Source organism: Malus domestica, chromosome 14 (genome assembly GCF_042453785.1).
Source record: "Malus domestica chromosome 14, GDT2T_hap1".
NCBI classification, from domain to species: Eukaryota; Viridiplantae; Streptophyta; class Magnoliopsida; order Rosales; family Rosaceae; genus Malus; species Malus domestica.
In genome coordinates this window covers 16,590,061-16,604,626 of record NC_091674.1, presented here as the reverse complement: position 1 = coordinate 16,604,626, position 14,566 = coordinate 16,590,061, and the positions used below count along the sequence as shown (strand labels likewise).

The window sequence follows — 14,566 nt, the reverse complement described above, 5'->3', positions numbered from 1 at the left end:
CTTAAACTTCCTTCACAAATCAATGCCCATGCAAGATAGTATATACCTGACAAATTGCAGCTAGATATAATAGCTTTTATTACAAAAACAGGTCATGTATAAGGACATTTTTTTAACTTGTGACGTGGAAGGAAAATCGAACCTAAATATTTAGTTACTTGTCATTTTTTTTTATTGGATGTCCCCCTTGTCATGTGGTCTATGAAATATATAATGAAAATTGTTATTGACACTCCATAATTCATATTTGCTCTCCAAACTTTCTATATTTAGAAAGAAAAATATATTTATGAGGAGCACAAAATGAGATTTTTAGAATGTCAATAACAGTTCCCTATTACCATTATGGAATAAGATAATATTTATTAGTTTTCTAGGTCCTTTCATATAGTTTATATACTCCAGTTTCTAGTCCAACTGATTAAATTACAAATACAGTGCAAACGGGAACTTTAAAGTGTGAGTTGTCCAACGTTTTATCACAGTTTAAAATTTGGCAATTGATTTCACTACACAAAAACTGGTCAATGGTAACGAAGCCACCACAACACGACGTACCAGCAAAGTTTATTACCCCTCATTATTTGGGATTGGTAAAAGTCAAACTAAAATCCCAGAGTTTTGCAGCCAAATCTGCATCTTTTGCCTGAGAGCTTGATTTGGCAATGTTACAGTCTACAAAGTATTCGCCGCTTACTCCCTTTACTTGTGGATGAAGTGCCACAAAGCATGTGGTTGCCGCACCCTACACGGCCATGTACAGTGAGATTATTTAACCACATTGGCTATATAAAATGTCAGCGATACAAGATTCCGAACGCCCACCAACCAAACAAAGAAATTAACTGCATCATATTGTAGATCGCATTTCTAATGGAAGTGAGTCCAGCTTATACTTTTGAATCTCACCTCTTCAATGATGTGGTCTACAAATATGATGCATGTGGCAGTAGTCCCAAAAGTATAACAAAAGATTATATATAGGCACACTTTGTGGAAAATAAAGAAGTGCATACCTGCGGAATAGTTTTACCGGTAAATATACCGAACACGTTGAATAAACCTGTGTCAAGCCATTAAAAAAAAAAGTCAGTTGATCAGTGGAAAACCAAACAAATACTCAGTGTCAACACAATAGATACTGAGGGAGGGAGAACCGAACAAGGGCCTGGATGCAACACAAAATGTTCTTAGCAACTTGAGCTACAAATCTTTTGCTTAAGTATTCAAGAACTTTGGTTATGAGCTAATATGTATAATGATGAATCATGTATCCATGAAGGTAACCCTCCCATTGGAACAATATGACGCTGGTAAAGTACAAAAGACGAATTCTTACACTGAAAAAAGCAATCATTGCGGGTAATTTTGGTGCCAATTGCTCCGGGATGAAGAGAATTGGCAGTTATCTCTACCCCTTCTTCCTGTTAAAAAATAAGTAACCATGCGAACCAAGAATTTCTGGAGATCAATAATAGCTGTATGTATAGATATATGCAGTGTATTGCACTGGGTGACCTAATTAAAATGTTCAATACCTTCATACGCCTTGTAAGCTCATTAGCATGCAAAACGTTAGCAAGCTTGGATTGTGCATAGGCGAAATATCTGTTGTAGCTGTGTAGTAGCAAACAAAACAGTTGATTATTGGCATATATTTATCCAAAACATACACCACAGAATGTTAAAAACGGAAAATAAATACTAAATCAGCATACCCAGCTGTATCATTAATTTTATCAAAACGAATTCCTTCACGGTATCCATATTGATGAAGTAGTGATGATACATTGACAATTCTCCCCTCTCTGTTGCTTTCTCGCGATGTACTTTTCATGGTCTCCAACAAAAGATTTGTGAGAAGAAAATGACCTGCACATTTTATGGTTCGAGCAAGTTGCCAAATGCATTGATAAAATTAAAGCAAATTGTACAAAACTGATCTGTTGGCCGACAGTTCAGAGTTGGAAAAAAGTTGTTAGGCAACTAACCTAAATTGTTACTTCCAACAAAGAAGAAAGTGTAATACTTAAGTCAGTGCGTTCGCAACGTGCAGATAGAATTCAAACTATTACGTTCCAATAGGGTATATATCTCTAGCACAATACATACAAAGTGAAAGTATAAACTGAAGGAAAAAAAAATTAATAAGGTGGTTGCTCTTACATTAGGATATTGAGTGGAAGGCCGGAGGAATTATAATCTGATGCAAAATTTCTTACAGATGCCAAAGAGCTGAGGTCTAACTGCCTGACATCAATTTTTGCGTTCGGAATTTCTTTAAGGATTGTTTCTTTGACGGTCGCCCCAGAATCCATGTTCCTTACTGCCATAACTACATGAAGACCGCGCAAGGCAAGAACACGCGCTGTCTCTGCGCCAATTCCACTTGAGGCTCCTGAAATTGAAGAGAGTTTAGACAATGAAATTCATACAACCTTATATATTACCGAGGAAGACATGATAATTTAGAACCAAAACTGATGGATATAATATATCCCAGAAGAGACATCTCTCTATATTTCACAAAAGAATTTATAATACAACAACAACAACAACAACAAAGCCTTTTCCCACTAAGTGGGGTCGGCTATATGAATCCTAGAACGCCATTGCGCTCGGTTTTGTGTCATGTCCTCCGTTAGATCCAAGTACTCAAGTCTTTTCTTAGGGTCTCTTCCAAAGTTTTCCTAGGTCTTCCTCTACCCCTTCGGCCCTGAACCTCTGTCCCGTAGTCACATTTTCGAACCGGAGCGTCAGTAGGCCTTCTTTGCACATGTCCAAACCACCGGAACCAATTTTCTCTCATATTTCCTTCAATTTTGGCTACTCCTACTTTACCTCGGATATCCTCATTCCCAATCTTATCCTTTCTCATGTGCCCATACATCCCACGAAGCATCCTCATCTCCGTTACACCCATTTTGTGTACGTGTTGATGCTTCACCGCCCAACATTCTGTGCCATACAATTTTTAGGATTACAACTCTAATAGGATATTAACTACTAAAGGGAATATTCAAAGATATCGCTAGATACGCTAGGATTTACACAATCACATTCATATTCTAAATACGACTGCAACACTCCCTCTTAAGTGTGTAAATACTCAACAAACCATCGCATTAGATCTTCAGCATATAAGGTAGAACAGTTGATCAACCAGGTGATCAAAAGTACGTCCAGTACTACAAAAATTATTCGGCAACCTGCCTCTATTATCACCAACCAGGTGATCAAAATTACGTTCAATACTACAAAAATTATTTGGCAACCTGCCTCTATTACCAACCAGGTGATCAAAAGTACGCCCAGTACTCCAAAATTATTCGGCAGCATGCCACTATTATCACCAACCAGGTGATTAAAAGTACGTCCTGTACTCCAAAATTATTCAGCAGCTTGCCACGGTCACTTTTTGTGATCTTCGCTAGATTGCTCCGGTCATTAGTGTGGATAAGTATATAAATGGATAGAGATAGGAAAGCAAACACAAGATGTACGTGGTTCACCCAGATTGGCTACGTCCACGGAATAGAGGAGTTCTCATTAATTGTGAAGGGTTTACACAAGTACATAGGTTCAAGCTCTCCTTTAGTGAGTACAAGTGAATGATTTAGTACAAATGACATTAGGAAATATTATGGGAGAATGATCTCGTAACCATGAAACTTCTAAGTACCGGAGTGTGGTATCGTCTTGACTTTCCTTATCTGTCTCATAGGTAGATGTGGCATCTTCTCTGGAAGTACTCTTCCTCCATCCAGGGGTGGTATCTGTAACTGGTGGAGATGCACAAGGTAATGTATCAATGTCACTTGAAGCTTACTTGTAGTTTCAGGCTTGGTCAAGCGCGATACAAACCATGTAGTAGGAGTCCCCCAAGTCGCCGAGCTAGGGGATCTGCTGAAAGAGGTGACAGACAAGGTAAGCAATCAGAGCTCCGGCTGATTGTTCACATTTTCCCTATCTTGCAGGCAGCATGAAGGATAAAGAGAAGAAAAATGATAAGAGATGATATGGGATACTTTTGCTTTTGAAGAAGTAACTTTCCACAGGCTTATTCTTGAACTGGGCTGGAGGGTTTTCTGGTTTCCTCCAGAGTATAAGGCCGACTGAAGAATTTGAGGGTCAAAACAAGTCCATCAAATCTAGAGTACGTTCGACCCTGCTGATATGGGATACTTTTGCTTTTGCCAGAGTAGTGGATGTATCGACACGTGTGCTGTTACGCTTGTCTCCACATGCTTCCTTGTATCCTTCTCACTTGCCCTATCTGTTCCTCAGGCAGATGCGGTATCTTCCCTGGAAGCATAAGATGTTGAAGATGAGTACTCGAGAGCAATGCCAGGTAAGTAATCAGGTAAGGGTTCCAGGCAGTCAGTTCCTGGCTGGAAGCTTGATTCCAAGTGCTAACTGATTGCTCTCTTTCTCCTTGTCTTGCAGGTAAGAACAAGGCCAAAGGAAAAGACAGGGAAAAAGCATGATATGGGATACTCTTGCTTTTAACCCTGATGATATGAGATATTCATGCTCTAGTATAGCTTGTTTACAGAGGTATTATCGGGGGGAAATAAAGCTGAATATTTCGAAATGCTTCGTTGGGAGTGCCCTCTCAGATAACAGGAAGGGTTGAGCATTTTTGCAAGTCTGCCTGTCTGTTGGGGATGGAGGTCGACATATATAGGAGTCTCCCTAACATCAAGTAATAATGCTATTCCTTTACCCTGCTTGGTCATAGCACGGTAGTGGGAGCTGCCAACTTCACAAGTTTTAACTCTATCAGAGCACTTTGAAAAAGTGGTCTGTGGTATCTGGAAAGCTGATGTTGCGTGTGAAGATTACAGACAAGCTTTATCCAAGGAGATCCAGCTCTTGAAGTTGGGAAAGTGGTGCCTCTTCGGTTTGCGAACAAGCAATCCTGTCGGGGATCTGGCTCTCGAGATTCGGAGAACGATGCCTTTTCGATTTTTGAGAAAGCAATCCTGCTGGGGGTCTGGCTCTCGAGATTCGGAGAGCGATGTCTTCGATTTTTGAGAAAGTAATCATGTTGGGAGTCTGGCTCTCTAGATTCGGAAGGCGGTGCCTCTTCGATTTTGGAGCAAGCAATCTTGTTGGGAGTGTTTTCTCGAATGTGAGTAAAGGTTGGGCATGTTTGCTAGTCTACCTTGCCACGAAGCAAAGAGGTTGACACACAGGGACTTTCCAATTATCCAGCAGTGGTACTGTTCCTTTACCCTCTCTTCGATTTTTGAGAAAGTAATCATGTTAGGAGTCTGACTCTCGAGATTCGGAGGGCGGTGCCTCTTCGATTTTGGAGCAAGCAATCTTGTTGGGGGTGTTTTCTCGAATGTGAGTAAAGGTTGGGCATGTTTGCTAGTCTACCTTGCCACGAAGCACAGAGGTTGACACACAGGGACTTTTCAATTATCCAGCAGTGGTACTGTTCCTTTACCCTCTCTTCGATTTTTGAGAAAGTAATCATGTTGGGAGTCTGGCTCTCGAGATTCGGAGGGCGGTGCCTCTTCGATTTTGGAGCAAGCAATCTTGTTGGGAGTGTTTTCTCGAATGCGAGTAAAGGTTGGGCATGTTTGCTAGTCTACCTTGCCACGAAGCACAGAGGTTGACACACCGGGACTTTCCAATTATCCAGCAATGGTACTGTTCCTTTACCCTTGTGGGTAATAATATGGTAGCTAGACCTTCAAAATTTATGTGTCTAAACTTTGTTAGTGTTGTTTCTTTGCTATTCTTTTACCCTTCTTGGTCAGAGCGATGTAGTGGGAGCTGCAAGCTTCACGTGTCTCAACTTTGTCAGAGAACTTTGGCAAAGTTATATGTGGTACCCATGAGCTACTGTTGCGTGTGGGAAGTGGGTGATTGAACAGTACGATTCATGTGCTTTCTGCTTCTCCAGAAATCTTCGACAGAATGCCCATAATTTCCGCAAAGCTGAGTGTGCGTGTGACAGGTGCTGACAAGGCTGGAAAAGTAGGTGCCTCTTCGATTTCTGAGATCGGCCCTCGTGGTCTCTGAGCAGCCCAGCTTTTGAGAAAGCAAGCCTCTTCGATTTCTGAGATCGGCCTTCGTGGTCTTTGAGCAGCCCAGCTTTTGAGAAAGCAAACGCCTCTTCGATTTCTGAGATCGACCCTCGTGGTCTCTGAGCAGCCCAGCTTTTGAGAAAGCAAACGCCTCTTCGATTTCTGAGCAGGCGCCTCTTCGATTTCTGAAGCTTCGTCGAGTGTAGATTTTTATAAGGGCTGACATTAAGTTCCAAAGCACACTTGAATATCCACCAGTAGAAGCTCCATTCTTGCACTTCTAAGATCTTGATTTGTCCGACCTCTTCTCTCTTCAACACCTTTGAAAATGTCTGGCCCCTCCGACCGTCGTTTTGACTTGAACCTTGTTGAAGAGGCACCCCCGCCTTCTCCAGACAACATATGGCGCCCATCCTTCGTCTCCCCTATTGGTCCTCTTACCGTTGGGGATTCCATGATGAAGAATGATATGACCGCTGCGGTAGTGGCCAGGAACCTTCTCACTCCCAAAGATAACAGACTACTTTCCAAACGGTCTGATGAGTTGGCTGTTAAGGATTCTCTGGCTCTTAGTGTTCAGTGTGCAGGGTCTGTGTCTAATATGGCCCAACGCCTATTTGCTCGAACCCGCCAAGTTGAATCATTGGCGGCTGAAGTGATGAGTCTCAAACAGGAGATTAGAGGGCTCAAGCATGAGAATAAACAGTTGCACCGGCTCGCACATGACTATGCTACAAACATGAAGAGGAAGCTTGACCAGATGAAGGAATCTGATGGTCAGGTTTTACTTGATCATCAGAGATTTGTGGGTTTGTTCCAAAGGCATTTATTGCCTTCGTCTTCTTGGGCTGTACCGCGTAATGAAGCTCCAAATGATCAACCTCTGATGCCTCCTCCTTCTAGGGTTCTGTCCAGTACTGAGGCTCCGAATGATCCCCCTCCGGTGCCTTCTCTTTCTGGGGCTCTACCGACTGCTGAGACTTCTCCTAAGCAACCTTTGTGAAGGCTCCCTCTTGTTTGTTTATTTTGACTCAAGTATATGTACATATTTGTAACTTATCGGGGATATCAATAAATAAGCTTTCCTTCATTTCAACGTATTGTGTTAAATACACCAAAGCCTTCTTCGCTAAGTTCTTTGAATTTTCTTTTGTTGAAACTTGTATGTTGAAGCTTTGTGAGTGGAGCATGTAGGTTGAGGTAGTGTTCCCTTAATTTCCCGAGTGAGGAAAACTTCTCGGTTAGAGACTTGGAAAATCCAAGTCACTGAGTGGGATCGGCTATATGAATCTCAGAACGCCATTGTGTTCTGTCCTGTGTCATGTCCTCCGTTAGATCCAAGTACTCTAAGTCTTTTCTGAGGGTCTCTTCCAAAGTTTTCCTAGGTCTTCCTCTACCCCTTTCGGCCCTGAACCTCTGTCCCATAGTCGCATCTTCTAATCGGAGCGTCAGTAGGCCTTCTTTGCATATGTCCAAACCACCGTAACCGATTTTCTCTCATCTTTCCTTCAATTTCGGCTACTCCTACTTTACCCCGGATATCCTCATTCCTAATCTTATCTTTTCTCGTGTGCCCACACATCCAACGAAGCATCCTCATCTCCGCTACACCCATTTTGTGTACGTGTTAATGCTTCACCGCCCAACATTCTGTGCCATACAGCATCGCCGGCCTTATTGCCGTCCTATAAAATTTTCCCTTGAGTTTCAGTGGCATACGGCGGTCACACAACACGCTGGATGCACTCTTCCACTTCATCCATCCAGCTTGTATTCTATGGTTGAGATCTCCATCTAATTCTCCGTTCTTTTGCAAGATAGATCCTAGGTAACGAAAACGGTCGCTCTTTGGTATTTCTTGATCTCCGATCCTCACCCCTAACTCGTTTTGGCCTCCATTTGCACTGAACTTGCACTCCATATATTCTGTCTTTGATCGGCTTAGGCGAAGACCTTTAAATTCCAACACTTCTCTCCAAAGGTTAAGCTTTGCATTTACCCCTTCCTGAGTTTCATCTATCAACACTATATCGTCTGCGAAAAGCATACACCAAGGAATATCATCTTGAATATGTCCTGTTAACTCATCCATTACCAACGCAAAAAGGTAAGGACTTAAGGATGAGCCTTGATGTAATCCTACAGTTATGGGAAAGCTTTCGGTTTGTCCTTCTTGAGTTCTTACGGCAGTCTTTGCTCCTTCATACATATCCTTTATAGCTTGGATATATGCTACTCGTACTCCTTTCTTCTCTAAAATCCTCCAAAGAATGTCTCTTGGGACCCTATCATACGCTTTTTCCAAATCTATAAAGACCATGTGTAAATCCTTTTTCCCATCTCTATATCTTTCCATCAATCTTCGTAAGAGATAGATTGCCTCCATGGTTGAGCGCCCTGGCATGAACCCGAATTGGTTGTCCGAAACCCGTGTCTCTTGCCTCAATCTATGCTCAATGACTCTCTCCCAGAGCTTCATTGTATGACTCATTAGCTTAATACCCCTATAGTTCATGCAATTTTGTACATCGCCCTTATTCTTGTAGATAGGCACCAAAGTGCTTGTTCGCCACTCATTTGGCATCTTCTTCGTTTTCAAAATCCTATTGAAAAGGTCAGTGAGCCATGTTATACCTGTCTCTCCCAAAACTTTCCACACTTCGATTGGTATATCGTCTGGGCCTACTGCTTTTCTATGCTTCATCTTCTTCAAAGCTACAACCACTTCTTCCTTCCGGATTCTACGATAAAAAGAGTAGTTTCTACACTCTTCTGAGTTACTCAACTCCCCTAAAGAAGCACTCCTTTCATGTCCTTCATTGAAAAGATTATGAAAATAACCTTTCCATCTGTCTTTAACCGCGTTCTCTGTAGCAAGAACCTTTCCATCCTCATCCTTGATGCACCTCACTTGGTTTAGGTCCCTTGTCTTCTTTTCCCTTGCTCTAGCTAGTTTATAGATATCCAACTCTCCTTCTTTGGTATCTAGTCGCTTATACATATCGTCATAAGCCGCTAACTTAGCTTCTCTCACAGCTTTATAAGAACAAATTGATCATCCAACAAACTCACAGAAGTACTTAAATAAATGTAAATTAAAGTATAACCCATTCGAGCTCATTTTGGCATATATCACAGAATTAGTAAAATTAGTCAAAATCACCTTCTTCTATATCCTTTTTGCATTCTTACATGAGAAAAACCTTTATCACATAAAAGTAAGGTATTGAAGTTGAGTTCCACCTCTAAATCAATTGGCACATTTTACCGTGGAGTTTTCACAGGTTCCACTCCAAAATCAAATGGGTATTAGTGGAGTAGCCCAACTACTTACAAAAAATCTAGAGTCCTTTAACTTTCCGGTAATTAGTAGTTTACTTTATCACATGTATTATACGAAATTTAGAGTCGAGGATGACCTGTAACGATGGCAGTAAGGCCAGTTCCCTCAATCCCTTGAGTAACTTGCTCCGCTGTCGAAGAGGCGGAGAACCCAGATGCTCCTTCCCTGCTAAATATCCCCATTTAATTCTGCAGACGATTATGAAATTACAAAAATTACAACAAACTGAATGCTAAGAAAGTTAAGCTAACATAGTAGAGTTGTAATCTTAAGATATTGGCAACGAAAATAACTGCCAATTACGTGAGGACAACGGATATATTTGATTAATGGACATCCCTACTCCACCAAGTCGGCAACTGTTTTCTTGCTGTTGTTCCTATCCCATGTCTAACGTCGCAAAAACTCTTGGCATTGTTACAAGAAATGACGTTGTGCCTAGGGCAAAATTTCCAAAATTTTGCAAAGTGTTCTGGACTTATTCTGATAAAAAATTCAAAATATTCCGATTCTTTAAAGTTATTTACTAAAATTTATTTTTTTAATTAATTTTGGTATTTTATTGTTAGTTTTGGATACATGTTTTCTCGATTGTTTTATTTTAATCATAAACTTATATATTAAAAACAATAAACATACTAGACTTACTAGTATACAACAAAATTAAATGGATTTATGCATGAACTTAGTACTACGGTATAATACATGAACTTAATACTACAGTATAATGATGTTCTTCACTAATGAGTGAGAGGTCTTAGGTTTAATTACCGCTTTTATGAGACTTAACCCACTTTCCCACCCTTTAATGCAGATAACATTGTAATGTGATAAAAATAGATTTATATAAAAGCATATACCAAATATTAAGAATTGAACAATAAAAGGTATGAAAAAGTTCGAGAATATTGAAAAACTTAAAAAATATATGAATTTTTTAATTATGTATCGAAATTTCTGTAAAATACTCAGATTCTGAAAATTGTGAATTTAAATATTGTGGTCTTATCTAATTTCGAAATTTTGGAATGATAATTGGAAACAATGTTTCCGATCCCATTCTTCCGAAAATCATCCATAGTCCTTTCGATTGAAATGCTTAGAAAAAAGCCAATAAATCATATGTATGCATGACGCAACGGTAAAATTAAAAGGCGTTGTTATATATTTGATGCTTGGCTTAATCGAAGAACAACTAACGGAAATGTACCCCTAAATCATAAATACCTTCGAATTAGTGAGAGTACAACTAATAGAAGCGTGTCATTACAATAAAAGGTTTGATTAATGTTTAATGGAGTAAACCTTCTCGTTCGTCTTTTGTTGATTGAAGAGACGTTATATTCTCATTCATCATTTTATAGATGGTTGGTCTCTTTTTCTTCTTGCATACTCTAAGAGATTAAATAGTAGTTTTATTTATTTTATTTTATTTTAAATAAAGGAATTGCTCTATTAGTCAGCTAGAGTGAATCTTCCTGAATAAGAGAGAATTAAGTTATACTTGAATATTTAGTTAACCATTCGTGTACGCTATGACATAAACAACAATTGGTCTTGCATTGTAAGGCGTGTGGTTAATCTAAACAAATCAAGGTACATCGTGTTGTGACAAGGGCTATTACAAGTCATGTAATGCTAGGAATACTAAATTTGTAGATTAAATTTGTAAATTAAATGATGTGTCACCAATAGAAAATCAGCACGTTTATCAACGTTTAAATAATAATCCAATTATTAATTTCCATATCATTTAGTTTACAAAATTTAATCAATAAATTTAATCTCCCTAACATTACTCCTTACAAATCATATCAGATCAAGGTACGTTGTGTCGTTCGCCCAATAGGTATTCTCGCATTTTGGAGTGGTACTTCTCTACTTTCGGGATTTACGAAATGATCCACTATGGCGTGACTTTAAAGACATTATTCCACTTTCTCTCTCTTTTTTTTTCATCAAATGAAATTACTTTCATTAAAAACTAGTACAAGAATAGAGACCAAAAAACCTCTCATAAAACAATAGAAGGTAAAATAAAAGGCTCAAACAAAATAAGATATGCAACCCAAGATACAACGGGAGGCCTCACAAACTTAGGCCTGTAGGCAGAAAAAATAAACAACAAAAAACCCTAATTTGAAGCAGCATAAACCAAACCACTGACGCCACCACATCCTCGAAGAAAGCCAAACTCCGAACCAAGAAAGTAGATACCAGATTCAAATCTCCTTCACAAACTCCTACAAATATATACAAACAACGTACCATATGGATAGAAAATGAAGCTAAGAGGGTATGTAAAATACCCTTACTGTGATAGAGGCCACAAAACACTTGGCCTCAATAGGGCTCCAGTAGACCGATTGTGGGAGTTGAAGTGAGGGAGGGAAATGGATCTAATATCCAATTTCGGATCGAAGCATGCAGATCCGAGCTCATGATAGGGGAGATGGAATATCACAGCTAAAGAAGAGGGAGGAAGGAAAAGTAATAGACATAAAGTAGTAAGAATAGGCGAAAAATGCCGGATAAGGGGAATGAAGCTTAAATTTGAGACAAGCTCAAAGAAGATTGGAAAGTAGGAAGGAAGATAGGGTGGGAAGCTATAAAAGGGAAAGGGCAGAGGAGATGGGAGGGGAGGAAAAAAGGGAAAATGAAGAGAAGGGAAGGGAGGAAAAGAGGGAAAGAGCAGAGGAGATGGGAGGGAAGGAGGAGGAAAAGTGGGAAGGTGTAACAGGCCGTGAGAAAAAATGAAGGAGAAGAGAATAAGGGTGGGTTGCCACCAGCACCCAAGCCAAAGGCTAGGGCTGACAACGAAGGAGAATATTGGGTTGGGTGTTTAAGCAAAGAGAGAATTTTTTTTTCTAGAGAGATGTTACCTACTAAAGAATAGAAAACCCAAATTCATCTTGTAGGCGTGACATTATCTATATTTAAGAAAGTTTTCCTCAATGTAAAAATAGTTATGACACGATCTCCTTATATGAGGTGAGATATATGTAAGAATATTTTAATATTCTAGTGTGGTGCACATGACATGGTCTATGTGTGATATATTATGGTTAATAAGCAATGTTTTAGAAGCAATCATGTTGGTCAAATTATAATAATTGGTTTCTTATTTTATTACCATGATAGGTGGTAATTAATTATGTGCTTCAAGAGGAAATAGGCCCTCTCCATGCCTATAATAGTGGACATATCCATATATGTGTACACAAATGAAAAACGTATTAGGGTTTTAATGTGCAAGCAAGGCTAGAGAGAGAAACCTATTTTCCTTCACAACAATAGCTTGCCTCCGGATTGCTCAAGATAGAGAATTGAAATTTACGTATTCTACACATTGTTTTAAAAATCCCCGCCTAGAGCCTCCTAGGCCCCGCCTAGGCACTAGGCGGCTGTCCATCACCCCGATTAATGCCTAGACGTTTGAAAATTAAGAATGGCGCCTAGACCTGCTAAGGTGCCCGCCTAGCCTGCCCAGACCCACTTAGGTTGCGACTCACTTAGATAGAAAATAGATAACTTTCATTTTGCATTTTATATTTTACAATAAATTATTAGGGACTTGTTATATACTTAAATGAACACACATTATATGCTTATTTTCCGTGTTTTCATTATGTTCCAACACTTCATAATATAAATATATATATATATATATAAATATATATATATAAAAATATATATATATATATATATATATATATATCATTCTACTTTGTAGTTTATGATGAAATTATATATATTGTAAGTATAAACAGACACTTATATACAAGAAATATAGTATATTTACTTAAATCCGCTTAGTCGCCCGCCTAGGCGCTAGGCCCCAACATGCTGCCCGACTAGCGCCTAACGTCTTTTAAAACCTTGATTCTACAACAATTGTTTGTGAAATTTATGGTGTTCAAGATCTTGGTTAATGGATTGGATTACATTTACCTAATTTTAAGTTTATTTGTTAGAAAGAAAGAAAAAAAAATTTACTTGTGGTATAGAGCATGATTAAGAACTCCCGTGATTTTTCCTTATCGAATATATTCAGAATAATTGACCAGATTGATTGAGTCGCATAATGTTTTGGCAGCTCTATAAGGAATTGGTTTTTGATTGGTTTTGAATCCATCACATGGGCACACACACCGTATTGGTTTGGACTAAATAATAGTTCAACAATTCCATACTTTGATATTATGAATCCGTTGAATTCAATATTGCATATATTGTGGTCAATTTTTGTTATACTACGTTTTTGGGGTTTTTCCGTTTATGAATGGGAATAATTTGTTATTCCCTATGTATTATACTAATGAAGAACACGTATTAGGGTTCTAACATGCAAGCAAGATTAGAGATAGAAACCTAATTTCCTTCACAGCAACATCTCGCCTACGGATTGCTCAAGATAGAGATTTGCAATTTATGTATTCTACAACAATCGTTTGTGAAGTTCATGGTGTTCAAGATCCTGGTTCATGGATTAGGTCTTATAAATTTACCTAATTTTAAGTTTACTTGTTAGAAAGAAAGAAAAATTTTACTTGTGGTATCAGAGCATAATTAAGAACTCCCGTGATTTTTCTTTATCGAATATAGTCAAAATAATTGACCAGATTGATTGAGCCGCATAATGTTTTGGCAGCTCTATAAGGAATTGGTTTTTGATTGGTTTTGAATCCATCACATGGGTACACACACCGTATTGGTTTGGACTAAATAATAGTTTAACAATTCCAGGCTTTTTTTTTTTTTTTTTTTTTTATTTGGAAAAACACCATGCCAAAGCATGGTGAAGCATTTATTGCAACACAAACTTACAACCAAGGTATAAAATATCAATGATATCGAAAATATCGGTAGTCCAAAAACACGAAAATTTCGATAGAAATATCGGGATATTATCGATATCGATAAAAATTGAATAAAAACCACGGAAATTGTAAGAAAAACTTGGAAATTTTTATTGAAACTTTGCAGGATGTTTATTTAGTCAATTATCTATTAGTTTATCACAAAAAATTGGAAGGAAATGCATTGCATGATAGATATAACTGATTTAAGTTGATTATATAGCAAGTTGGCAAACATTGTGAGTGTAAAAAATATGTACTAATTAATGAAAGAAGTTTAAACACACCATAATCATTTATATATAATGAATTAGTATAATATT

General features: G+C 38.6%; 1 protein-coding gene across 1 annotated transcript; it reads right to left on the bottom strand.

Annotated features, from left to right (window-relative positions):
• Positions 1-485: 485 nt before the first annotated feature.
• LOC103454764 (short-chain dehydrogenase TIC 32, chloroplastic) lies at positions 486-9,566 on the bottom strand. The gene is given in 7 exon segments (XM_070811761.1): positions 486-745; positions 1,017-1,063; positions 1,340-1,424; positions 1,539-1,617; positions 1,719-1,943; positions 2,167-2,398; positions 9,461-9,566. Coding segments are annotated over 7 exon segments (939 nt in total). The 3' UTR covers positions 486-580.
• Between the last annotated feature and the right edge of the window lie 5,000 nt (positions 9,567-14,566).